Source organism: Sinocyclocheilus rhinocerous, unplaced genomic scaffold (genome assembly GCF_001515625.1).
Source record: "Sinocyclocheilus rhinocerous isolate Xijiao unplaced genomic scaffold, SAMN03320098_v1.1 scaffold1148, whole genome shotgun sequence".
Lineage (NCBI taxonomy): Eukaryota > Metazoa > Chordata > Actinopteri > Cypriniformes > Cyprinidae > Sinocyclocheilus > Sinocyclocheilus rhinocerous.
In genome coordinates, this window is record NW_015664019.1 from 781162 (window position 1) to 805784 (window position 24623).

Here is a 24623-nt window from a genome sequence, read left to right on the forward strand (position 1 = left end):
ATATAGAGGGTTGACAGTCTATGAGCACGAAGCGCTTACAATGTGCGCACATTAAGCGCTTCGTGTTAAAAACTGCAAAGCACAAAGTTGAGCCTTTCTTTTAACAGTTTTAAATTTCAGTTACTGTGCACGTTAAAAACAATTTATAGTCTTTTCTATGCCCGTGTTTTGTTCTCACAGACACCCGGTAGCAAGTAACAAAACAACATTAAACTCCGGCAAGAAGATAAAGTCCTTTTTGCTAAATCATAGACATGTATTTACAAATCAAGTATAATGGGAACACAGAATGATCTTGGAGAGAGCTTTACCGAGCTGACTGCTGTAACTGAACGTGACCAGGGTTTAAAGGCTGAACGAATGACTGACAGCCACAGTGGAGAAAAGAGTTTGTGTGAACTTTAATGTAAGGACTTAAATATTCATATGTAGCTCACATTAAGCTATCGTATGGCTTCAGAAGTAACACAGAATAATTCGCACAATTCGGAAAAAAACAAACAAATCTCTGATTTGGATCGGCCCTCTCTGACCGATACCCGATCCGAGAAAAATGGCACTATCGGAGCCGATACCCGATATGAATATCGGATCGGCGCATCCCTAGTTAAAATACTTTACTTGATCCCAGCTTAATATTTAAACTACTGTAGGTACCTCAAAAACAATAAACACGGTATCCCTGTGGCGTTACTTTTTCGTTTTCTAGTCCTCCTCAGAGCCGTTGAGAGCTCACAACGATGCTGACTCGACCAATAGCATGCGTCTGGGGGCGGGGTCTTCTGTTTGTTTGACCAATGGCTGACGGGGGCGTGTTCGGAGAGCTGTTCCCGAAAATGCAGTTCCGTTCGGTGGCGCTTAGTAGCGCATGGAAACTAGCTTTTGAACTTAAAGTGATTTACTGTAAAATGATAAACAACACATTGTTCTTTTCTTTTCTTTTTTTCATGAAAGGTGGTGTTGAAAGGCGCAGGAAAGAAGCTGAGCCTGCTGGGAGTAAGTGTCATAAGCTCTCTGGGTGTGACGGTTTGAACTTGTTATGTGGTGTAAAATGTGTATGACGTTAGAATCAAAGTATTATTTTTAAAGGGGAAAATGTCATAAGAAATTAAATAAAAAAATACAATAAAAAAGCAAACATAAAATATAAGGGCCCAACTGAAATTGATATTTTTAATTTCAGTTAACAAAAGTGAAATTTAGGTAGTTTTTAATTATTAAATATGATTAGTGAAATGTAGCCAAATGGATAGGGACATGCAAATTGGCTGATACATTTTATTTGAAAAGTTTATTTGCATTCCACACTAAACAGGGTTCAGTAGATTAAATTATGTGAGTATTTTTACAAACACAAGTGTCAGAATCAAAGATGCTAGTTCTGCATTTCAGATCTCTCTCGCAGTGCACTAAAAATTCCTTTACAAGCGAGGCTCGATTAGGTTATAAAGTGTTCATATGATTTATAAAAACCTCAGGGGAAATTCTTGATTTTGCAACCAAAACACAGAGAAATGTTGGCAAAGTTACAGCCGGCATTCCTGTAGCGTCCTGCTGAAGCAGTTGAATTATGTGTGTTAAAGAAAAGGAGACTAAAATAGCTTGTTTCTTGTGTATCACAGCAGCCCTGTGCCGTGTGTCTCGAGGAATTCAAGACCAGAGATGAGCTGGGCATCTGCCCGTGTTCACACACCTTCCATAAGAAGTGAGTTCCACTGAAACAAGTGTTTACTTAATGGGGAATGTCACATTTACTTCATGCCAAGATCTGCTTGGAATAGCCAGCAGAATTCCATAGAAAACTCATGATTCACAGTTTCTTTGAAAGAAATGTATGTATTTGCAAAGATGTCCAAAGATTTCCAATTAATGCTGTTCTTTTAAACTTTTTATTAATCAAAGAATCTGGCTCCTGAAAATTCAGTTTTACCATCACAGGAATAAATGCCATTTTAAAATATAATAAAACAGAAAACAGTTAAATGATAATATTTCACAATATTACAGTCTTTTACTGTATTTTTGATCAAAATGCAGTCTTGGTGAGTATAAAAACACTTCAAATACATTAAAAATCTTACCAACCCCAAACCTTTGAACGATATTATATATAAAATGAATAATACAGTCTATTTTAAGTGAATGAATCCATTTACACACTCCTATTTATGAATAAGAGAAAATGTAAAAAATAAAATGATATTAAAGCAACTAATATTATAATGCAATTCAGTTTATTTGTTTGAAGAATATAAGCTTATTATATGTATCACTCTTACTATTGCTAACACTTCTGACTGCTAACAAACCCCTAAATGCTTAAAACTACAAGCAACTGCAAAGCAACAGCCTAACATTGTGGTGACACATTTTGCATTGACAAGTAAAAGTGCAAAAAGTGCACTAGTTTGCTATATGTGACCCTGGAGCACAAAACCAGTCTTAAATCGCTGGGGGTATATTTGTAGCAATAGCCAAAAATACACTGTATGGGTCAAAATGAGTGATTTTTCTTTTATGCCAAAAATCATTAGGATATTAAGTAAAGATCATGTTCCATGAAAATATTTTGCAAATTTTCTACCGTAAATATATCAAAACTTAAGTTTTGATTAGTAATATGCATTGCTAAGGACTTCATTTGGACAACGTTAAAGGCAATTTCTCAATATTTAGATTTTTTTTTTTGTGCAAAATCTCAGATTCCAGATTTTCAAATAGTTGTATCTCGACCAAATATTGTCCTATCCTAACAAACCATACATCAATGGAAAGCTTTTTTATTCAGCATTCAGATGATGTATAAATCTCAATTTTGAAAAAATTGACACTTTAGACTGGTTTTGTGGTCCAGGGTCACATTTGCACCAGTATTTCTAAAGACATCTCTTGTTGTTTCGTTGTAATTGCAGGTGCCTGCTGAAATGGCTAGAGATCCGCAGCGTCTGCCCAATGTGCAATAAACCCATCATGCGTCTCCACAATGCTGACGCCCCGCGAGGAGCCGAGGGGCTGCAAGACCCCGAGGAGGTGTGACCCCAGAAACTGTACGGCCCACGGCCAGATTAACACCCTCTAGTTCTGCGATTGTTGGTACATATCATGTGACCTGCCAAGGCTCTCAAAAGCCATCTATATGCACCGCCACAGCGGACCCGGAGAACACGAGAAACCAGGACGACACTAGTGATTCAGTACCATATTGCCAGTAGCCAAACATAAGAATAATCTCCTATATATCGTGCCACAATAATCTTTAAAGTAGTATCGTGCCGAGGTTCTAAAGCGGGAGACACACTGTGCATGCTGGGTAATGGACGTCAAAATGAGAGGTAAATATCTCAGGATTTTGCCTCCGGGGATTTAACCAGGACAACAAAAGAAAACATTAAACTTCTGCTGTCGATGGATAGCCGTATATATGTGATAATAGGGTTGTAGGTGTAGTGCACTGTCTGTTTGACCGGTACTACAGGTCTTCATGAAGATCCTGCATAGTCCTTACAGAAATATATAATCAGTAACCAGCAGTTATCCAATATCGTGTTCATTGCTTGAATTGTTCCCTTTTCTTTGTTATTTTGTATTGTTTGTTTTTGAATAAAATGTCATGTTTTTGTGGTTAACCTTCATTTTTATAAAAGAAATGCTGGATCTGGAGCTTTTGATAGCGGAATTTTATTTGCAAAACATGTATAACTTCATATTACAGCACTACATATTTCAATATTTTAATCCATAATCATTTATGAAATAGGAAAATGTGGTCACTTATAGACATTCAATGATATGACATTAAAGCTCAGGAAACACACAAATACAGCTCCAGAAATATTTAGGTGCACAAGGGATAAAAAAAAAAAAGCAGGAGGATTAAAGATGCTCCTCAAATATCCTATTAATCTTAAAGTACAATAGATGGCACTAGCTGGCAGCTTCTGCTCCTTTGGACTCCACATATTCTAGAGCTTTCTGTTTGACCGCCTGGATGGTCTCAGGTGTGCCGTTCTTCTTCTCGTACTCCAGGTAACGCTTAAAGAAGAACTTGATCTTCTTCACTGACACGCTCAGGTGAATCACACGATCAAAAAGCTCCCTGGAGGAAACGGCAAAATATTTTTGATTATGCATTGTGCGAAAACACAAGAAATCTGAATTCAGATTAGAATTTCAAGTCTATTCCACTCTACATATAATATTTATTATTTATTATTTATTATTTGTAACTTTCAAATAAATAATTGTTATATTAATAAAACAAAATAATGCAGTAGTTTGATTTGGTTGCAAGTGATCTGATCAAAAGGGATAGTTCAGCCAAAAATGAAAATTCTGTCATTTACTCACTCACAAGATTTGTTCTTCTTCTGCTTAAGCCCAAAAGATGATATTTTGAAGAATGTGGGTAACCAAACAGTTGCCGGTAGCCATTGACTTTCATAGTATTTTTTTCCATGCTATGGAAATCAATGGCTACCGTCAAATGTTTGGTTACTAACGGTCTTAAAAAGTATCTTCTTTTGTGCTAAACAGAAGAAAGAAAGTTTCCACTCTACATATAATATTTATTATTTATTATATATAAGGGATTATTTGTAACTTTCAAATAAATAATTGTTATATTAATAAAACAAAATAATGCAGTAGTTTGATTTGGTTGCAAGTGATCTGATCAAAAGGGATAGTTCAGCCAAAAATGAAAATTCTGTCATTTACTCACCCTCAAGATTTGTTCTTCTTCTGCTTAAGCCCAAAAGATTATATTTTGAAGAATGTGGGTAACCAAACAGTTGCCGGTAGCCATTGACTTTCATAGTATTTTTTTCCATGCTATGGAAATCAATGGCTACCGTCAAATGTTTGGTTACTAACGGTCTTAAAAAGTATCTTCTTTTGTGCTAAACAGAAGAAAGAAAGTCATACAGGTTTGGAACGACGTGAGGGTGAGCAAATGACGACATTTTTAATTTTTGGCTGAACTATCCTTTTAAGAATTCAGAATATGGACTGGATGAAGTAAAAAGTTCTCATTTTCTCTCTGACTAGTATCACCCTGCGGCTGTGTTTACCTCACTTCCTTCTGAGAGCCGTGCTTCACCATCAGGTCTATAAACACGGACCACAGGTCTGTGCGTTTGGGGTAGGTACTCAGGACCTTGTCAAACATGGATTTGGCTCTCTCAGCGTTCCCGTACTGAAACTCCAACCGGGCAAATTTGGCAATCAGGTCCACATCTGGAAAGGCAGCAAGGAAACAATGCATGAGCTGTAAACAGGAAACCTGCAGGGCCTGAATATCATCCAAACTGCCTTTCAGATTCCTAATTATGAATTAATCTATTCCTAGTGAGTCTCAACGCATGCATAAATGTGGGAATTAGGTATGCATGTCTGAAGTGTGGCTGGCACTCACGTTCTTTATTGGACAGGCTTTGCAGCGCCCTCTGCAGAAGGGCATTTGCAGCGTCGCTCTGATGCTGTCGTAGCAGGAAGTTGCCATAACTCAGATATACAGCTTTCTCCTGTTTGAAGCGTTTCACCATGCTTTTATAAAGATTCTCAGCCTCCTACACACACACACACACACACACACACACAAAATACAAAATGTAATACAGGGTTTCAAATTTTGACAACTGATTTGTTCTCATCCACTAAACAACTTGCTATCAACAACTATTGATCAATATTAGTAGTTAATATATGGTTTTATTTTTAAATTCTAAATAAATATCTGTATTTTACAGGCATTTCATACTGTACATTGTAATGTTCTGATACACATATATATTTATAAAATATTATTTTAGTAATTCAATATTTAAACATGAAAACATTTTGGGGTCTGTAAAACTTTTTTTCCAATGTTTTTAAAAGTCTCACACTCACCATGGCTGCAGTTATTTGATTAAAAACACAGTAAAAACCATATTATTGTGAAATATTACTACAATTTAAAAGCTGTTTTCTATTAAAATGTTTTAAAATATGATTTATTGCTGTGATGCAAAGCAGTATTTTCAGCATCATTACTCCAGTCTTCAGTGTCGCATGATCCATAATTTCTTATTATTATAAATGTGGAAAACAGTTATTTTAGTGAAAATGCAATACATTTTTTTTTTCAGGATCCTTTTTGATGAATAGAAAGCAAAGAACAACATTTATTGAAAATACAAAACTTTTTGAACAATATATATATATATATATATATGTTTTACTGTCACTTTTGGTCAATTTAATGCCTTGCAGAATAAAAAAAAAAAACGGAATGACTAAACAAGCATCCCTTCTAACAACCACACAGATCACATGACTGGACATAATGCTTACTTTGATCTTGTCCGACTTGGCATAAATTTCAGCTAGCTGCTGATACACATGAAGAGGTTCACAGTACTGGATGGCCCGTTCAAAGACTTTCTGCAAGCTTTCCTGTGTCCCGTACATGTTCTCCAGATTTAGCATGGCCACCCACACATTCAGCTTCTCCTGCTCCTCTCTAAACACACAAACAAACCGGTTAACTCTTGTGACAAAATTGAGATTTCATTCAGATGCCATTTAAAAAAATACTAAATTAATCATGCAAGAACAGAGAAAAGCAACACACCAATAACCTTTTGATCAAAGGCCTGCCATTTATTTGCAAGTAATGTCAAAGTGGAATTGTAAAAAATAATGACTGTTTTCAAACATGTTTCCTGTAGCAGCATGCAAGTTGTACTTGATTTAATAGCAACCATCTTAAAGGCTTAGTTCACCCAAAAATGAAAATTCTGTCATTAATTACTCACCCTCATGTCGTTCCAAACCCGTAAGACCTTCGTTCATCTTCGGAACACAATTTAAGATATTTTTGATGAAATCTGAGGGCTCTCTGACCCTCCCATAGACAGCAAGGTAACTACCACGTTCAAGGGCGCTGACCCAGGTCCGGCGTAATGACGTCATCGTGAACACGTGTCCAAAGTGACGCAGTAGAGGTGGAAATGTGGAATAAAGTCGTTATTTTTGTTTTCTTTGCGCAAAAAAGTATTCTATGGGAGGTTCAGAGAGCCCTCAGATTTCATCAAAAATATCTTAAATTGTGTTCCGAAGATGAACGAAGGTGTTACGGGTTTGGAACGACATGAGGGTGAGTAATTAATAACAGCATTTTCATTTTTGGGTGAACTAACCCTTTAAACCAGTCTTTTTACCTGAAGGAGATGGTTTTGAGGGCTCTCTCGCCGACCGCACGCGCCTGCTCGATCTGCGTGGCCTGCAGATGGAAAGCCATGTACTGCAGCCAGAGGAGGGAGCTGTCTGGAGACGACAGGAGCAGACGCTCAAACGCCGCTGTGCTGTCCGGACGCACAGACGTGTCCATGAGCTCCGCCTCCAGCTTGCTGAGCTGCTGCTCCGCATTCTGCTGCGCCTGCTTCAGCTCTTTACGGGACTTTTTCATCGGCTGGCGAGAAAGAGGAGCTGTTTACTGTGTGTGTGCAGACTATGCATTGTAAAAAGTGATTGCAAACAAAACGAGGATTTTTTTCCAGAGTACGTTTTATGCTAAGAAAATGCTATTTTAGTCTCTCAAATTCAAAATGTTCTACTTCACATTTAACTGAATGCATTACTTGCCATTTCTTTGTAATTATTTAATTAAACCACAGGTTTTTTTGAAGTTTAACAATCGCTTTAATTATCACACAGGCAGTATTGCGAATATTTTTCCCGTTCCAAAATTTAAGACCTCTTGAAAATCAGAAATGTAACATTACATCACTTGCTCACCAATGGATTCTATGCAGTGAATGGGTGCCGTCAGAATGAGAGCTGATAAAAACATCACAATAATCCACACAACTCCAGTCCATCAATCAAACTCTTATGAAGCGAAAAGCTGTGGCGTTTGTAAGAAACAAACCATCACTTCTGGCCAAAATACGTGTCATCTATCCATACTAAGTTGTGTGGATTATTGTGATGTTTTTAGCAGCTGTTTGGACTCTCATTCTGACGGCACCCATTCACTGCAGAGGATCCATTGGTGAGAAAATGATGTAATGTTAAATTTCTCCACATCTATTGTGATGAAGCAAACTCATCCATATTTTGCATGATCTTCAGCAAACGTTCGTTTTTGAGTGAACTTAACAGTGAGACAGTGACAGTGAGTGAGACATTTAAGATTTTTATTACCTTAAATTTGATAAAAACAATTTTCAAGACCCTATAAATTCTACACCAAATTGTTTCCGTATGTGCACCTTCCATTGTTATTCTGGAAAATTAAATAAATAGATATTCAACAGTCGACATGGGAGCAACTTAGTTTTGATGCATGTGTGAGCTCACCTTGCTTGTGACTTCCTGCTCATCCTCACTGGAATCATGGGTGTCGTCTACTGCAGCAAAAGGTGTTAAAGAGCACAGTGTGGATTCCCACGGGAAGCCAAAAGCCACCTGCAGCCGTTCTGGTTCCTTTGCCTCCTGCTTACCCTAAACAATCAGACGACAACTGTTACACATCAGAGAAGCAGCTGTACACCCATATTAAAATATAAAATCAATCGAATTGATCTGAAAAGAGAAGATGCATCACCTTTACTTGGTCTTGATTTTTACTCAACGGCATTACTTCCTCCTCTCTGAAGAACACTTCTACACCACTGTCATTATCCTCTGTTTTTTTTGTTTTTTTTATCGTTTTCTTCTTTTCTGTGGATTTGCCCTTTACTGGGCCTTCTTTTTTCTTTTTAATCATCTGTCCATTTTTCTCATCGTCTTGTTGCTAGAAGGATTAAACACAAGGTCAAATCCATCCTCTTCGAAACTATCAGTTAAACAAACACACACACACACTTACCTGGCTCTCAGAATTAACCCGCTTCCTCTTGGTGGCTTTCTTGTCACGTTCTTGCTTCTGCTCTTCTGTCAAACGCAATGGAAGCTCAAGGGATTCTGGGAGCAGATCTGGTTTGCCAGTGTCGTTTGACAGCAGTGACAGGTTCACATGCTCTTTCTCGGTGTTCACACTGATTTAGAAGCAACTGTCTTTAGTCATATAGCACTACAAATAGATACATTTAAATTTATTATTAATAGCTGGTCATTTTACACATGTAGACATACATTACCTGAGAACCTTGGCTGTCAGCAATGCATTCATGGAAATGTGTTCGGAAAACGTTTTTTGGTTGTTCACAAAGTATTTTGTAGCATTCTGGAAAAGAACTCTTCCTGAGATGGTCCTTGATAACCTTCATACAAGAAAAATCATTTTAATTCAACTCATGAGGCTAAAATGGTTTCTTTAAAAATGTGCAGCAAAATCAACATTCTTTACCTCACAAATATGCCTAGATCAGTAACAGACATCAAATATCCCCTGATAATCTGGCCCTCTTTTATATCGGAAATTGACTGAATGTCTGGATCTTCTTGAAGATTCTTATTGTGGTCCTTATACAATCTGCAGAAAGTGGAGACATTTGAGTTTAAAATACATAAAATGGAAAATTAAAATTACTTGCAAAAATGAAAAATTGAATAAAAAAAACTAAATAATAATAATAAAAAAAATTAAAGAAAAAAAAAAGAAAAAGAAAAAGGCTGAATTTTTTGGGACAATACAATGAGACAAAGCTAAATTTCAAATAATCGTCATACTCTAATCTAACACAAAGCAAAACTGAAGTCTTAAGATTTATTTGTAATGCTTCCAAGATGAATACAAATGGAAATGGCCTGTCAGATGTCCACATGAGAGCAGGCCTGTTTTATGAACTATTTAATAGTTTCAAATGACTTGTCAAGACAGTGGCCAAAATATACAAGCCAACAGAAAAAAATCATGGTCATCATCTGCACAATTATGCACATGCAGGCCAGATGTTCTCAATATTCGGAGAAGAAAACAACAGATGATATGGGTCAAAGACCTACACAGACCTCTCATTTATTACTTCAGGCAACGCATCACACTGCTGCTGGTTTCTCAGGATAGAAAGAGCACAAACCACAGCAGTGTTCATTTCAAATGTTTTTTTTTTCATAACATTCAAAATAATAAATATAGTTTAAAAACCATGTTTTGCCTCACACTTTGATTTTGTTAAAAATATCTAAATGGCCCAATTTATTGTCAAAAGCCTAATTTCAATGTCCCATGAAAGAAGACAAAAAGTAAAAAACAAAAAACAAAACAAAAAAAAAATAATATAATATAAAATAAGGTAACATTTTGAGATTTTTTGGAGTCAAGCGCATCATCCTCTGGTTGTTTGTGTATATTGTTAAAAGAAAAGTTTAATAAAATGCAAACTTACATTTAGATTAGATACCAAACTACAAAAAAAAACAAAAAAACTTATTGACTATTAAGTACAAAACTGCTAGCATTTTTTTATCATTACTAGCATAACTGGCGTTATTATTATCTTGGTAATGTACTTGTAGTTGTTTATTATATAAAAACTTCAATAATAAATAAAATAAAAAATACATTTAACGTGAAATACGAAAAATATACATGGTATACTTGGTATAACAGGTATACATGTAAAAAAACAAAAAAAATAAAATTTAACCATAAGCATTGTGAATAAAGCAAAATAAATAAATATATTCATTTATTTAATGGAATGTTTTAAAGAAAGAAAAGTGATGGCGATCTACAACCAAATTTAATCTAATTTTGAAATGATGCTTGATTATGTACCTGGAGGGACGTAATGAAACGTTGAAGTTTTCATTTTCCTCCCCAATAACGTAGCACCTGGATAAAACACATGCACGCACATAAACAAACTTCACATCTTAAGCGTTTTAATGCTACTATGCAGGAAAAATCCTTTCAGACATTCGTCATAAACAATTCCAACTAGGTCATGACTCACCGGACTAGTTGGCCCAGCTTGTAAGGCTCTAGCGGGTTGTCTGTGAATTCATCAGAGAGATCCATTACCGAAGCCAAACCCGAATTCCCAAATGGGAGTTGGAGAAACAGTCCCATGTGAGGCACAATTTTCCGAACCTTCGCCATGGTGATCACCCCTTGCTCCAGCTTGTACATCCCTACAGCAACGGCACACACAGGAAATGCTAAAGAGACTCGAGGGACGACCGCCACATGCGTCATGATGGCAGAAGCGCGACATCAAGAGCTGTGTGACTCAGCGCTTGGTATAATGAGGACAAAATATGAACTAGGAAATGTTGTCACATCAAATCTCCTCTGACAGTACGGATAGTGCTGTGCTTCAAAACAGTTATGATTGCAGATGAAACTACAAGTATTACCTGTGAGTGAAAGAGAAAGACGAAAAGGCCTGCTGGTACCAAGACCAGCAACCTTTGCAGAAATAGTCTGTCCCAGTTTAAAAAGCGTCTGTGGGTGTTTAGCTTGCTATGGGAAAAACAATTTGAAAACATTATAGCTTGTTTATTCTGAAATTAATTTAACAAAACATGCATGACTTGAAAATATTTTTTACAAGTAACATTTAAGTCACCATTAAATGAACTCTTTCAAATAAGTAACATGTTTATTAAATATAAATGAAACACTTTTTATAATAAGCAATGCAATATTGTAACACATTACTTTTCAAATAATGCATTTAACAAACAAGTAGGGGTGGGCAAGGTGATCAAAATCACTATAAGAGTAATTTTACTTCACTGTAACAATATATAATCACAATATAGTTATTTTTACTTTAAATAAGGTCTTCATGATATCAATTTTTGATACCATAGAAGTTTCATAATTGTCACCAATGTCAATGTCACAAGCATATCACAATATCACAGTCAGCGATTAAGAATAAGAAACTCATTACATGCAATTGCACAAAAAAACTACAGAACAAATAAGAAACAATACATACACCGTATTAAAGGGTTAGTTCACCCAAAAATGAAAATCAGCCCATAAATTACTCGCCCTCAAGTCATTCTAGGTGTATATGACTTTCTTCTTTCAGACGAAATCCAATCGGAGTTATATTAAAAATGGTCTTTGATCTTTCAAGCTGTTTAATGCCACTCAGCGGGTGTTGCATGCATCAGTCCAAAAGAAGTTAAATAAAAAGCGCCCATCCATAAAAAAAAATGTCTCACACGGCTCCGGGGGGTGAACAAAGGCCTTCTGTAGCGAATCCATGCGTTTTTGTAAGAAAAATATCCATATTAAAAATGTAATAATCACTTTAATGTAGCTTGCACCAACAGTTGTGCACAGAAGCAGCTCCGGGAGCATGACGTATGAGTTGCGCATGCGCCAGTGAGTCTCGTGAAAACCAACGTTTGTTAACAGGAGCAAAGGAAGCATTTCCTTACTTTAGCAAAGGAAAACCAGTCTCCTCTTGGCTTATATCGAAATCCTCCGACATTCTTCTTTACAAATCCTCGTTTTGTACTTCTAATTAGTGACCGTTGTTTTGTTTTTTACTTAAGTACATAAAAAATCGAGTACTTTTGTACTTTCACTCGAGTAAAATTGAAAAAGGAGTACTTTTACTGGAGTAATATTTTATTATACGTATCTGTACTTTTACTCAAGTACTTGATTTGTGTACTTCGTCCACCACTGCTTGAGGGTGAGTAATTTATGGGCTAATTTTCATTTTTGGGTGACCTAACCCTTTAAGTAATAATCTGTATAAAAACACTGCATATTCTTCACTGTGTAAATTAAATATATATTTCTTCTTATTAAAGTTACAAAAGTGATTCAGGCAAGAGCAGTTAGAGATTTTCTCTCTTTTGTTGGTTGATAAACATGAGTGACAGACAGCAGGAATATTAGAATGCTGTCACTTTCAGAGCTGACCGGATCCAATATACTGTTACACGTGTTTTCTTTCTCAGCTGTTTGATTTTGATAATGATAAGTTTTAGTGACCACGTAGCACAGCAACGTCACGTGAGTGTGTAACCGTAATAGAGACGATTGTTGACAAATTTCTTCCAGCTAATCGTGTGTACCGGTATATCGCCCATCCCTACAAACAAGGAAAGCAAAGTTGTACAGAGACTTACGCTAGGTTTGTTAATCATGGCTAACAGTTCAACGGTTCCCATGACGTTGGGCTTCACATGGACTTCTAAGCATTGTGATTCTTTGAAGAACTGAGGAGAAGGCAAAAATTACTTCAACAGCTCATGCAGTTTAATATTACATTTCCTTTTCCTTAAACTGTAAAAAGCTACCTTTGATGCAAAGCATGTGACTTCATCTCCAGGTTTGTAGTTCAATTTGTCAACTGTCTTCTTGTCAGCATCATTCAGCTTGCTGAAAAAGAGTGAAGTATGTACCACAAAACAATGAATAGAAAACATACACCCAGACAAACGTTTGGTGCAGTTGTTCCCATACGCTGCTTGCTCACATTAATGTACAATTAATGTATGGAGAGCTGTAGAAATGCATACCTGGGCAGAAGAGTGAGTTCAGGGAGGGAAACCTTAAAGTAGGGATGAGAGATTGGCAGGAACCTGTTGAAAGAGAATATTTTACGAGAATAAAGAAAAAAAAAATATTTCAAGCTAGCTAAATATCGAATAAAACAATGCCAATAGTCCATAAAAGCTGACATTATCACCACAACACCAATGAAAAGTATTCCTTCAAGCATATTCCTCACATTGAGCCACAAAAACTAAATATGAACAAATATGAGTCTGTAACTGAGCAAAAAAAGAAAAAAAAAGAAAATATTACAAAATATTATATTTATATTTATTAAATTTAAATCTGCATGCTAATAGAATAGTAACAGTAAAAATAAATATTAAATGGTAAAAATAACCACTGTCCCATAACACAGCAAAATAAAAAAAATTACTAAACTAAAAAACAAAGCATTTAAATGAATGAAATACAAAAAAAAACAATAAAAAAAACCTTTAAATAAATAAAATATAAAATAAATTTTACAATGAAATAAAGCATTTAAATAAAAAGTAAACTAATTAATAATAATAGCTTTAAATAAAATAACCCACCCCCCTCAAAAAAAAAAACACATTATACAGTATATATTTAATTTTATATTTTGCCTCTGGGTGAGTACTATTTGAAAGCCTTGTATGTAGGTTTATAAATAGCCCCATTTAAAGGCACTGAGTCAAAGTAGATTATGTGACAGACAACTTAACACGGCTATATTTACTTGTGACCATGAACTGTGTGCCCTCCAATCACTCTGGCTTCGACCTTGCTCCCGACCTTCAGGGATGATGTTGGGAAGCTGCCAACCACTGGTGACTCCTCGATCTGAGATACATGGATACTTCCTGCGGTCCCCGACGGCAGCATCACCACAACATCCATGGGCTTCACCTTCTTTACCGTCACAGTCATCACTTCCCCAAGATCTGTGCTCTTAGATTTTCTCTGCTCCCGTTTCTGCGTTCCTCTCGTGGCGTCCTGTTTCTGACACTCGACAAGAGGAAGTCCTCCCAACTCCTCGCTGCTGGGCTCCTCCACGGTCACATTCAGACAGGAACCGACGAGAAATTTCTTTGAATTTAAGATGTCATTTAAGTGTGTGCGAGTGGGAATGATGGTCAGGTGACCAGTGTCACCCAATGAGACGACAGCAAAGTCTTTGTCGGTGTACTGGATAGTGGCAGTGAGTTTGGAGTCCTTTTCCAACTGAAGACAAACAAAAAGAATGAACTTTAACAGGCCTGAATAAATTAGATGCTGTGGGTTTTCAGGGTTTTGAGTTGGACTTACCTTTTTCCTCGTTGCCGCGGTCAGCTCTGGAAGCAGCGACACATGGACCTCAGACTTCGAAAGGTCGACATGGAGAATCACTGCAGTGAGTTTGCAGCCTGGACTCACATTCACACCTGAAACATTGACACAAATCTAGTTAGATGAGAACTAGCATGTTATCCGTCCATGTCAAGAGATCACCAAATTCACACACAACCACTGATATTGTGAAGTTGCCGGTTTCACAAGATGGTACATGTAGACAGTCCAATGTGAGAATTATTTCAACAGGAAACGTTTTTTTTTTTTGGAATCAAATGATCCAAGACATTCAGCTACAACATTGTTATTGCAAACTAAAAGTAAAATGATTAGAAGTACGTCAAATTTGGTAAGTATATCATGACTGTTTAATCGTTTGATTGGGTTATTTGAGAAATTGTACAATCACATTTTGCCTTTCAAATAAGGGAAATTATATTATGTTATGTTATATTATATTATAATGAGGGCTGTCAGTTTAACGCGTTAACTTAATTAAATAGTTACGAAAAAATAACGTGATTAAAATATTTTAATGCAGATAACGCACTGGTCCCGCCCCCAGACCTGTACGTCATCTTACATTTCATACAGATGATTGTTGATAAATCTGATGCAGGGCAACAACGCCATAAATGCAGTTATGCCCTAAAATGTAAGATATTGGGGCAATAAAATGCCCCGTTATGAGTTTTTGTCTCATATTTATATCATATGATAAGGGATATCACATGAGCAGCGAGAACAATATCACATGATTGCTGTTTTTGTCCCTAATATCATGAGTTTAAATGTGATTTTATACAGCAGTTCAGTAAATAAGAAGTTAATAGTGTTATTTTAAACAATATTGTCTGCTTTTGCTCAAAATGTTCCCTTTAAAGCCACAGCAGAAATGTTTTGAGTCTCCAAGCAACACAGCAGTGATGCATTTCTGAATGAATCTGCATTTTGAACAAATAGTGTGAACCAAAAAAAAAAAAAAAAGGTATTTTGAAGACTGTTGGTAACAAAGCTGTTTTGTTTACCAGTGACTTTCATTACATGAACAAAATTACTGAGATGTATCTCAAATGATCTTCTTTTATGTTCCATGGTTTATGTTAGGCCGATGTAGCCTAAATGTTTGTATAATAAATTTAATGTTGAATCAAATAAAATATTTCTTTCTAAAGCTACGCTTTGTAATGTCTACTTGATACTTTCTTATTTGACACAATAATAGCTTTAAATGATCTTGTTTGGGTATTTTAACAGGCAAGTTTAATTTGCGATTAATTAGATTAATTAATCGACACAATGTAAAATTGTAATCGACTGACAGCCCTAATTATATTATATTATAATATATATAGGTTTCATTGGTGTGTGAATGTAAAGTGGACCAAGTTTATAGTTGAACCAACACAATATATAAATAAACAATAAACACATTTTCACAGCAATAAAGACAATAATATTGGACTATTTTGCTATATATTTCCAAGTGAAAACTAAAAAAAGGATCACGTAATCATGACAGGTCTATTTTTCGGTAATTGAAAAAGCTGGAAAATAAATATTAGATTAAAAACTTGCAAAAAACAAACAAAACTGAAATGTTGCCAAATTAAATTAGTTGAAATAAACTGAAGTTCTAAAATTAATGAAACTAAAACTGACATAAAAAATTAAAGCTGAATCAAAATATTTAAAATAAAACAAAAACGAATAAAAACGACAAAAGAACAAACAAACAAAACTGAAGCTGTTCTTGACCAATCAAGTCTCTAAACAGTGAATTTCATCTCAAAGGGGCCCGAAAACTGTTATTGCATTGTCTACTTAAAGTCCCCATGAAATCAAAATTAAAGTTTTTTGGGTGTTAGTATCAATATGTTAGTCTTAAGGTTATCTATAAGGCAGTGTGCTCCAAAACAGAGACAAAATTCGCAGTTAGAAGATATAAGCATTCAAAGCTTTTAGTTTGTGACTATTTTTTTGACGTCACATCGTACTTCACCTTCTCATCAAATCTTCTGACTAGGGATGGGTACCGAAACCCGGTATTTAATCGGTCCCGGGGCTAAATTATGAAAAACCGGAGTATCGATAAGCTCTGACGTTAACGGTTCTGCAATCGGTACTGGAGAAATTAATAAAACACACATACATTTATTATTGCTATATATACACATTATCTTGCAAATTCTATCTCACCAGAGTCACCAGCTGTTTTTCAAACATTTGTCTATGATGTGAAATCGCATCATATGACCCCTTTAACGATACCCATCCCTACTTCTGACCAATCAAACGCTCTCTAGAAGCCGAAGCGCCCGCCGCCCCCTACACTGTAAATAGACGCTGAAGCTGCAGCTGAGATCGGTCGCTTGTTCACAGTGTAGTATTTCCTGTACAGTGAATGGCACGTAATGCACTATATAGGCGATAGGGAACGATTCAGATAGTGTAAATATGCTTTAGATTGGGGCAAATGAGGTCTGGTTTCACGTTGTGTCACGCGAACCACGGCAGTGCTCAGTCTGACTTTGGCTCCGGTCCAGAGACGCCATCGCACGGAGCGGATCATATGCGCGAGTCGGCATATATTAAACACTTTTAAAACTACACAGCCTCAGCATGATTATGATCACTATTTTGTTTTACTAAGAGTTTCATATTGAATCTAGGGGGTAATCTATTAGACTGTGGCTGTCAAATGCGGCTTTACCGAGCTCAACGGCTCTGAGTGACCCGTGCAGATACAAACAAAACGCTATTGGCTAATTTAAAAAGGGGGTGGGGCACTTCAGGGGACCTTTAAGACTAAAGGTTGACATTAATATAACTAGAAACAAGTTGTTCTCATGACAATGCGAGTTTTGTTGTAACGGTTTAAAATTAATTAATTTTATTTATTTTTTTTAAGAGGAAGGCAGTCCTCACCTTCTGTGTGGTACTTTGAGACCAATACAGTGGCTTCACTGAGCTGATCTGAGGTCAGTGCGACCGAGCCATCCTCCATGTTATCTCCCACCGTCACCTTCAGTTTATCTCTGAGTGATACAGCAGAGAGCTGCTGCAGGACGTCAGACTCGCCTGGAGACAACAGAGATTTGGATATCTTGATTAAAGAGAAAACAGAAGTTAAACACCTTATCATTTGTCATTCATCAGAGCCTACGCTCATACCTCTGCAAGTCATCATCTCAAAGATGGCCTTCCTTTCCTTCAGACCCTGGATCAGTCTGGCTTGGGACCCTTCCTCTGAGAGACTCAATTCTGACACCCTCAGACTGACCAGAAACCTGCTCTTCTTTTCGTCCAAATTGGTGACTTTGGCAACCACCGTCTGGCCGATGTCAAAGACGGTTGAGGTGTCTGTGATGAACTGATCACCCATGGCCTATGACGAGACAGAAACACAACATCAAATCTACACAAAAATTTACAATTTCACACTAAATCCCATCCAAACGACCAAAACAAAGACGTACAGCTTTAGGAGCGAGGCCGAAGAGTTCATACGGGAAATCGACGAAGACTCCATAAGGCATGATGTTTTTCACCCAGCCGAACATCTGCATCCCCACCTGGAGCTCAGAGAAGTTTTTGGGGATGCCGTCGTCCTCCAGACAGGCCTTCAGCAGGGGTTTCTTAGTGAGAGTCTGAACAGAACTAGGTTAAGAAGAACTGAACGATGTGGAAGTTTGTCGACTTGATTGCACAGATACCATTTAAACTGAACTGAGCTGGGCTGCGTTTCCCAAAGTTGATTGTGGCTCCATTGGTTTCAACGTTGCTTTTGGGAAACGCAGCCCAGGACGATGACATCAGTGAATCAACTGACTTTAATTGGAAAACTGAGTGTTTACTATCGTCCTCTTGCATTATCGACACTATATTTTCCTGTTTAATACTGTAAAGCTGCTTTGAAAGCATCTGTATTGTATAAAGCGCTATATAAATAAAGGTGACTTGACTTGCCAGTCAGAGATTTTATAGTTATTTTTACTGACAACAAAGACAAGAATGGCTGTGTGAGGATACAATGCCCTTCTTCTTGGTCTTGCTGAGACACATTATATTAGAGATGGTGTCACCCTCCTCTAGCACCATCCACAGGGGAAGACAGTTGGTCACGTGGTCAGAGAGGTGCACTGTGGGTATGAAAGCTGGCACCTCCTCAGGAACAATGGAGACCTCCAGACCATCCAGGACTTTGCGGCGCACTTTTACTTCAACCGTCTAAATGGGAAATAGCAATAAAAGAAAAGTTTACAAAAAGTATCTTTTTTTTTTTTTTTTTCACGTGCTTTGAAAAGTAAGTATAAAAACTTGTTTCAGTCAAATTACCTTTCCAACCACAAAGTCAAATTTGGCAGTCTGTGCCTCTTTTACGTCTCCCTCAGTAACGGCCCTGAAGGATAAACGTAGCATCTTTTTTTCTTCATCACAATCCAAGACTTTGGCCTGGACAACCTGCAGAAAACAATTAAAAGAGTGTTAATTAGTGTGAACTGAAGATCAAAACAGTTCAAGAGACACAGAAATATGTGACTGGAATACATCTGACAAAATACACAATGTGCACGAGCAATATAATATACACTATCATTCAAGTTTAGAGACAGTACGATTTTTTTCAAATGGTTTTTGAAGTCTTTTATGCTAACCATAGCTGCCTTTGTTTGATCAAAAATGCACACAGTAATATTGTCAAATATTAACTCTTCCATTTTAAAATATAATTTATTTAAATGTCATTTTCAGCATCATTACTCCAGTTTTCAGTGTCACATGATCCTTCAGAAATCATTCTAATATGCTGATTTGATGCTTAAGAGACATTATTATCAACTTTGAAAACAGTTGTGCTGCTTAATGAATGGAAAGCTCAAAAGAACAAATCTTCTTTAACAATGTAAAATCTAGGGCTGCACAATTAATCGAATTTCTAATCGCGATTACAATTATGGATGCCACAATTAAGTAATCGTTCAAAGTCCACTTATGTTATTCTGCTTGCTTAAGATGCGTTTTTCTTTCTTTCTACATGTTATCTTAAGGGTTTTTCCATAGTTTTTAGTTTTAGTTTTAGTATAACATTATAATACCATTCATATTTTTACTTTTTTTATAATTTAAAGAAGAAACCAATCCGATGTATAGTTGCCATTTGAGGCTTAAAGGGGTCATATGATGCGATTTCAATTAAGGTTTTTCAGTTAGTGTTTTCAGCTTGTTTATTTTCAAATAAAAATACGGCATGCAGTTGCATCAAACAATGGTTTCATTCAATGTAAATTGTGATAATCGTAATTAATAATCGCAATTACAATTTCAAGGGAATAATCGACAATTATGATTTTTGTCGTAATCGTGCAGCCCTAGTAAAATCTTTAATGTCCTTTTTTATAATTTAATGCATCCTTGCTGAATAAAAGTATTCTTTTTTTTTTTTATCGGACTGACCCCAAATTTTTGAACAGTAGTGTAACAATTTTTAATTAGATGCATTTGACAGTTTTTAAATAATGTTCCTCTCTGACCTGGCCAACGAAGAAGAGCTCTTCTGGATTAGCCACATACTCTGTGGACAGTTCCGCCTTAGGAACCAGACCCTTCACATCTTCATAGAAACGAACAATGCAGCCAAAGTCCTTCACACACACGATGAAGCCGTGGGAGACACGGCCCACCCTGGTATCAGCGTAGGACAGGAAGAGAGGGAGTGTGGACTCAACAAGAGCCTTCTTCCTGGTCAGGCACAACTTCTTCTGCTGAGCGTCCACTGACAACACCTAAACAAACCCATGTTAAATTAATAAGAAGAAAGGTTGCAAATACATTGTCAGTGAAACACAAGACTGCGTTCAAGGGGAGAGAGAGATGTCAAATGCCAAGAGTACAAAATTTGGGAAAAATAAAATAAATCAATTCAACAATAAAACACTTTGGCATTATCTCTGTTTCAAATAATCAAAACAGGTTTAAATTTTACATAGTATTTTTTAAAAACTCAAGACTGCATTAAAGGAGAAAAATAAAATAAAAACATGAAATAAACAAACAAAAAAAAAACTTTTGACAATATATGTCTTTCAAATAATCAAAGCAGCTTTAAATTTTACATTAAAAAAAACTATATTTTAAAAAACGTGTAATGTGGAGAAAGCCATTTCATTGTCATGTGAAAAGATATTTTTAAACATGTTATGAAAAAAACCAGTTCAAAAGGGAAAATGGACAAACAACCAAACAAAACGAACAAACAAAAAAACACTCTGGCATAATCGGTTTGTTTCAAATAATCAAAGCAGTTTTAAATGTTACATTATATTTTCAATATATCAAGACTGCATTAAAGAGGAGAGAAAAAAGTATAACATTTCAGGCATAATCTATTTGTGCATTAAATAAAAATAAAAAAAAAACAATATTTTTTAAAAACTTGTACGTGTAGACAGCCATTTCATTGTCATTTGAAGATTTTTAAAATGGGGTAACCCCAAAAAACTGCAAGACTAATTATTACTACTTTTACAATACTTTCATCATCTTGGACATCCTTATTTTTCACTGACCCAAAAAAACAGTGCATGACTTTAACATCCTCACCCTGCACTTGACCTTCAGTCCACTGGTGAACAACTTCTCTGGGTTCTTTAAGACAACATCGGCCAGGTGAATTTTGGGTATCAATCCTTTGATGTGGTTCGTTATCCTCACGTACGCACCATGTTTCTGCAAATCCGTAACTGTACCCTAAAACCAACAGGAAGCATTTGACCACAAGCACATTTATTCTTTTGTGTGACATTTCCTACAAATCCATTTATATTTCGTGCGCAAGCACGGTTGCCCACCTCAACAATTTGTCCCACTTTGATGTCTTGATATCTGAACAACTCGGTTTGAACAGTGCTCCTATAAAACAAAAACAAAAAGAAAACAAAACAACAAAATATAAAATAAACTAGGAACCCAGAACCCCCTAGCAACCACATAACAGCAGCCTAGCAACCAACCTGCGCAGTGTGCCCACGTGCATTCGCTCCATAGGACTGTAATCTATGATTCTCAGAGTGTGTTCAGGCTGGGTCAGCAAGCGGTTTGGGTTGAATTCTTCTTTTGCCTCCTTCGTGAGGTTTTTCTACATGTAAAATGCAAATAAAACTCTCAGATTAGTGTGCATGCGTGTAGTACATCTGTGTCAAGACTGGTTTTGTACTCACATGCACAAAGGCTGTGGTCCCGTCAGGCATCTTCATCAAGGCTCCAGAGTGATGGTGCAAAGCAGACATCTTACAGCCCTGCACCACCTCACTCACCCGCTCACTCGAGACGTCATCCAGCACAGCGCCGCCTGGTGGCAGGAGATGCCTGCGCAGGGACAGACCCACATGCCGCGTGGATGGCTCCACATACAGAACCCGCGCCAGGACCTGAGACAGAGCCGGAAGAAAGAACTTCATTAGTGACTGAGAATCAGTGTTATTTTGGTATTATTTTTATATTATTATACTTTGAAAGTGTAGAAATAAAAACTTTAGTTTTCATTTTAGTTAATGATTCGTCATTTCGTTTTGTGCTTTTATTCGTTGTTGTTTATTTTAAATATTACTATTCAGGATATAATTATTTTTTATTTCAGCTTTAGTACTTCTTTTATTTATTTGTTTCAGTGGTTTAACTTAAACTAATCAAAAATTAGAAATGTTGCCTTGTCGACTAACTGAAACAAGTAAACATTTTAGATCTAATATTTACATTTTACACAGTTTCTGCAGGTTTTATTTGAGGCTTTTTAAAGACCTTTTAAGGACAATGTAAAGAAATTTTAAAGTTGTATTAGCAACACTTTTTTATTATTTAGAGTTTATGATTAAAAAATATAAACAAATATCTGCCAATGAGGTTAATTCAAAAGGGAAAAAAGTCTGCAATCCCCATTGACAGATATTTGTTCTTATTTTAAACAAACTCAATTTAGTTCACTTTTTCAGAAAACAAGACTTTGCATCTTCATTTTGCATCTCAAGTAAATGTATCTTGACTTAAGGATATTTGTATTGGAATACAAGATCAAAGTACTGAGGTAGATATAGCTTTTTGCAGAGCATGCAGCACTTAATGCCATAACTTTATAATTTAAGACTTTCTGGTCTGATTTAAGACTTTAAGTCCTTCATTTGTCTAAAGGCGAGTACCCACAGAAACCCTGATTTTATTTCAGTTTTATAAATATATATAAAGCTGAAAATTATATATATATATATATATATATATATATATATACACACACTGAAACACTATTTCTATGGTCTTTTGACTCATACCTCGTCTCCTGTGTTGTAGGTAGATGCTTTGTCCTCATCAAGGTGCAGAAAGTCAACCATTCCAGTAAAAGATGAAAGATACGTCACGATAAGCCCATGAGGAGTAACCTAGCATGACAAAACATCAGCAGACAACATCAACATCTCAAAACGATTGACCTAGAACATTTGAAATGATCTTAAAAGGGAATTCAAACGGCTTACAGTGACTTACAGTTGTTTCTGCATATTAAACTGGGATAGAAGGAAGTATTTTAACATCGACATTATTATATTTTATGTCTATGTGCCGCTGACTTACCCTCTTGATGTGTGCCCGGATCAGAAGTCCCGGCAGGAGCGTGTCTAGAGTCCATCCTTGCTGAGTCTCTGCACAGGCCTTTCCAAGAGCCTGGGGATCCTGGGACAGACGCACCACACGTCCATCGTTCTTGACTTCCTCTATCAGGATCGTCATGTACTGACCCACATTCAGATCTGAGATAAACAGGAAACTTACATTCATAATACCGCTTTTATCCTGATCAGAGGACATGGACAGTTCATCCAAAAATTAAATTACGTCAATGTTGTTGTCATTCCAAACCTGCATAACTTTTATTATTATTAATGTAATAAAATGTAAAAGTAAAAAAAAAATTGTATCCTTTATTTTTCCAGGAAGGTCCCATTGAGATTAAAATAAATCTCTTCTTCCAGGGAGTCTTGGCCAAGATGACCGTACAAAAAGTTTCACATAGTTAAAAAAATAAATAGCATATACACAACACAGAATTATATACGACCAAAACAAAACAATCATAAATCAACAACTTAATTAAAACAGCAACAAGGTTCAATCATCACACGCTGCAATACATTTTTAAAAACATTCAAAGAAGGAATTGCTTCTAATGGAGTATTAGTCTGAAAATCGTTCCACAACCAAGGAGCATAGTAAGAGAAAGCTGATTTTCCATGTTCTGAATGCACCCCAGGTACTTCTAACTGAATCTAATTGAATTGATCTGGTGGAATAATTCTTTCTACGCAAGCATAAAAGACTAGTAATATACTTTGGAAGTATACCCCGTAATGCTTTTACAACAAACAACAACATATGTGATTTCCTTCTTTTAAATAAGGAGGACCAACCTACATTGTTGTACAGTAAACAGTGGCGAGTATGTGAGCAAGCATTAGTTATAAACCGTAACGCAGCATGATAGACACCATCCAGCCTTTTTAGTAAGTAATGTACAAGTAAGTACTTTAGTAAGTACAAATAATTTGACATCTTAAAGTAGGGCTGCACGATATATCGTTTCAGCATCGATATTGCGATGTGCGCATCCGCGATAGTCACATCGCAGGATGTGCGATGTTTAGTATAGGTTACTGATCGTTATATCTATACTGATTGTTTTCTTTGCTCACACACAGACACGGTGTCTACACCGGACGCGACAGCTGTACAGAGATACCCATTTTAAATAAATTTAGTAGCAGAGCTACTGCAAGCGATTTTCAGTGCTGGAAATCCATTTATCCTTTGTTGAAAC

The 24623-nt window shown here is 36.3% G+C and overlaps 2 protein-coding genes across 3 annotated transcripts in view; one reads left to right on the forward strand and one right to left on the reverse strand.

Annotated features, from left to right (window-relative positions):
• The window catches only part of LOC107729364 (RING finger protein 122), a 7764-nt gene extending 4152 nt beyond the window's left edge, over positions 1 to 3612 (forward strand). Inside the window, exons 4-6 of one of the 2 annotated variants that reach the window (XM_016539845.1) lie at positions 955 to 996; positions 1623 to 1705; positions 2913 to 3612. In XM_016539845.1, the coding sequence (XP_016395331.1) occupies positions 955 to 996; positions 1623 to 1705; positions 2913 to 3036 (249 nt within the window). In that variant the 3' untranslated portion in view covers positions 3037 to 3612. The remainder of the gene's footprint in view (positions 1 to 954; positions 997 to 1622; positions 1706 to 2912) is intronic. The other variant, XM_016539846.1, reaches the window with a different exon arrangement.
• A 76-nt stretch (positions 3613 to 3688) lies between these two features.
• pdcd11 (programmed cell death 11) overlaps positions 3689 to 24623 on the reverse strand; it is a 25510-nt gene continuing 4575 nt past the window's right edge. Inside the window, exons 6-35 of the mRNA XM_016539812.1 lie at positions 23384 to 23559; positions 23083 to 23190; positions 21979 to 22188; positions 21772 to 21896; positions 21610 to 21670; positions 21362 to 21508; positions 20293 to 20544; positions 19097 to 19222; positions 18791 to 18988; positions 18238 to 18408; positions 17933 to 18146; positions 17687 to 17839; positions 14735 to 14850; positions 14166 to 14650; positions 13426 to 13488; positions 13204 to 13285; positions 13033 to 13122; positions 11290 to 11395; positions 10887 to 11064; positions 10709 to 10765; positions 9335 to 9460; positions 9126 to 9248; positions 8855 to 9023; positions 8591 to 8779; positions 8344 to 8487; positions 7203 to 7453; positions 6334 to 6502; positions 5414 to 5567; positions 5070 to 5235; positions 3689 to 4096 (exon numbers count right to left, since the gene is read on the reverse strand). Of these exons, the coding sequence (XP_016395298.1) occupies positions 3925 to 4096; positions 5070 to 5235; positions 5414 to 5567; positions 6334 to 6502; positions 7203 to 7453; positions 8344 to 8487; positions 8591 to 8779; positions 8855 to 9023; positions 9126 to 9248; positions 9335 to 9460; positions 10709 to 10765; positions 10887 to 11064; positions 11290 to 11395; positions 13033 to 13122; positions 13204 to 13285; positions 13426 to 13488; positions 14166 to 14650; positions 14735 to 14850; positions 17687 to 17839; positions 17933 to 18146; positions 18238 to 18408; positions 18791 to 18988; positions 19097 to 19222; positions 20293 to 20544; positions 21362 to 21508; positions 21610 to 21670; positions 21772 to 21896; positions 21979 to 22188; positions 23083 to 23190; positions 23384 to 23559 (4781 nt within the window). The 3' untranslated portion in view covers positions 3689 to 3924. The remainder of the gene's footprint in view (positions 4097 to 5069; positions 5236 to 5413; positions 5568 to 6333; positions 6503 to 7202; positions 7454 to 8343; positions 8488 to 8590; positions 8780 to 8854; positions 9024 to 9125; positions 9249 to 9334; positions 9461 to 10708; positions 10766 to 10886; positions 11065 to 11289; positions 11396 to 13032; positions 13123 to 13203; positions 13286 to 13425; positions 13489 to 14165; positions 14651 to 14734; positions 14851 to 17686; positions 17840 to 17932; positions 18147 to 18237; positions 18409 to 18790; positions 18989 to 19096; positions 19223 to 20292; positions 20545 to 21361; positions 21509 to 21609; positions 21671 to 21771; positions 21897 to 21978; positions 22189 to 23082; positions 23191 to 23383; positions 23560 to 24623) is intronic.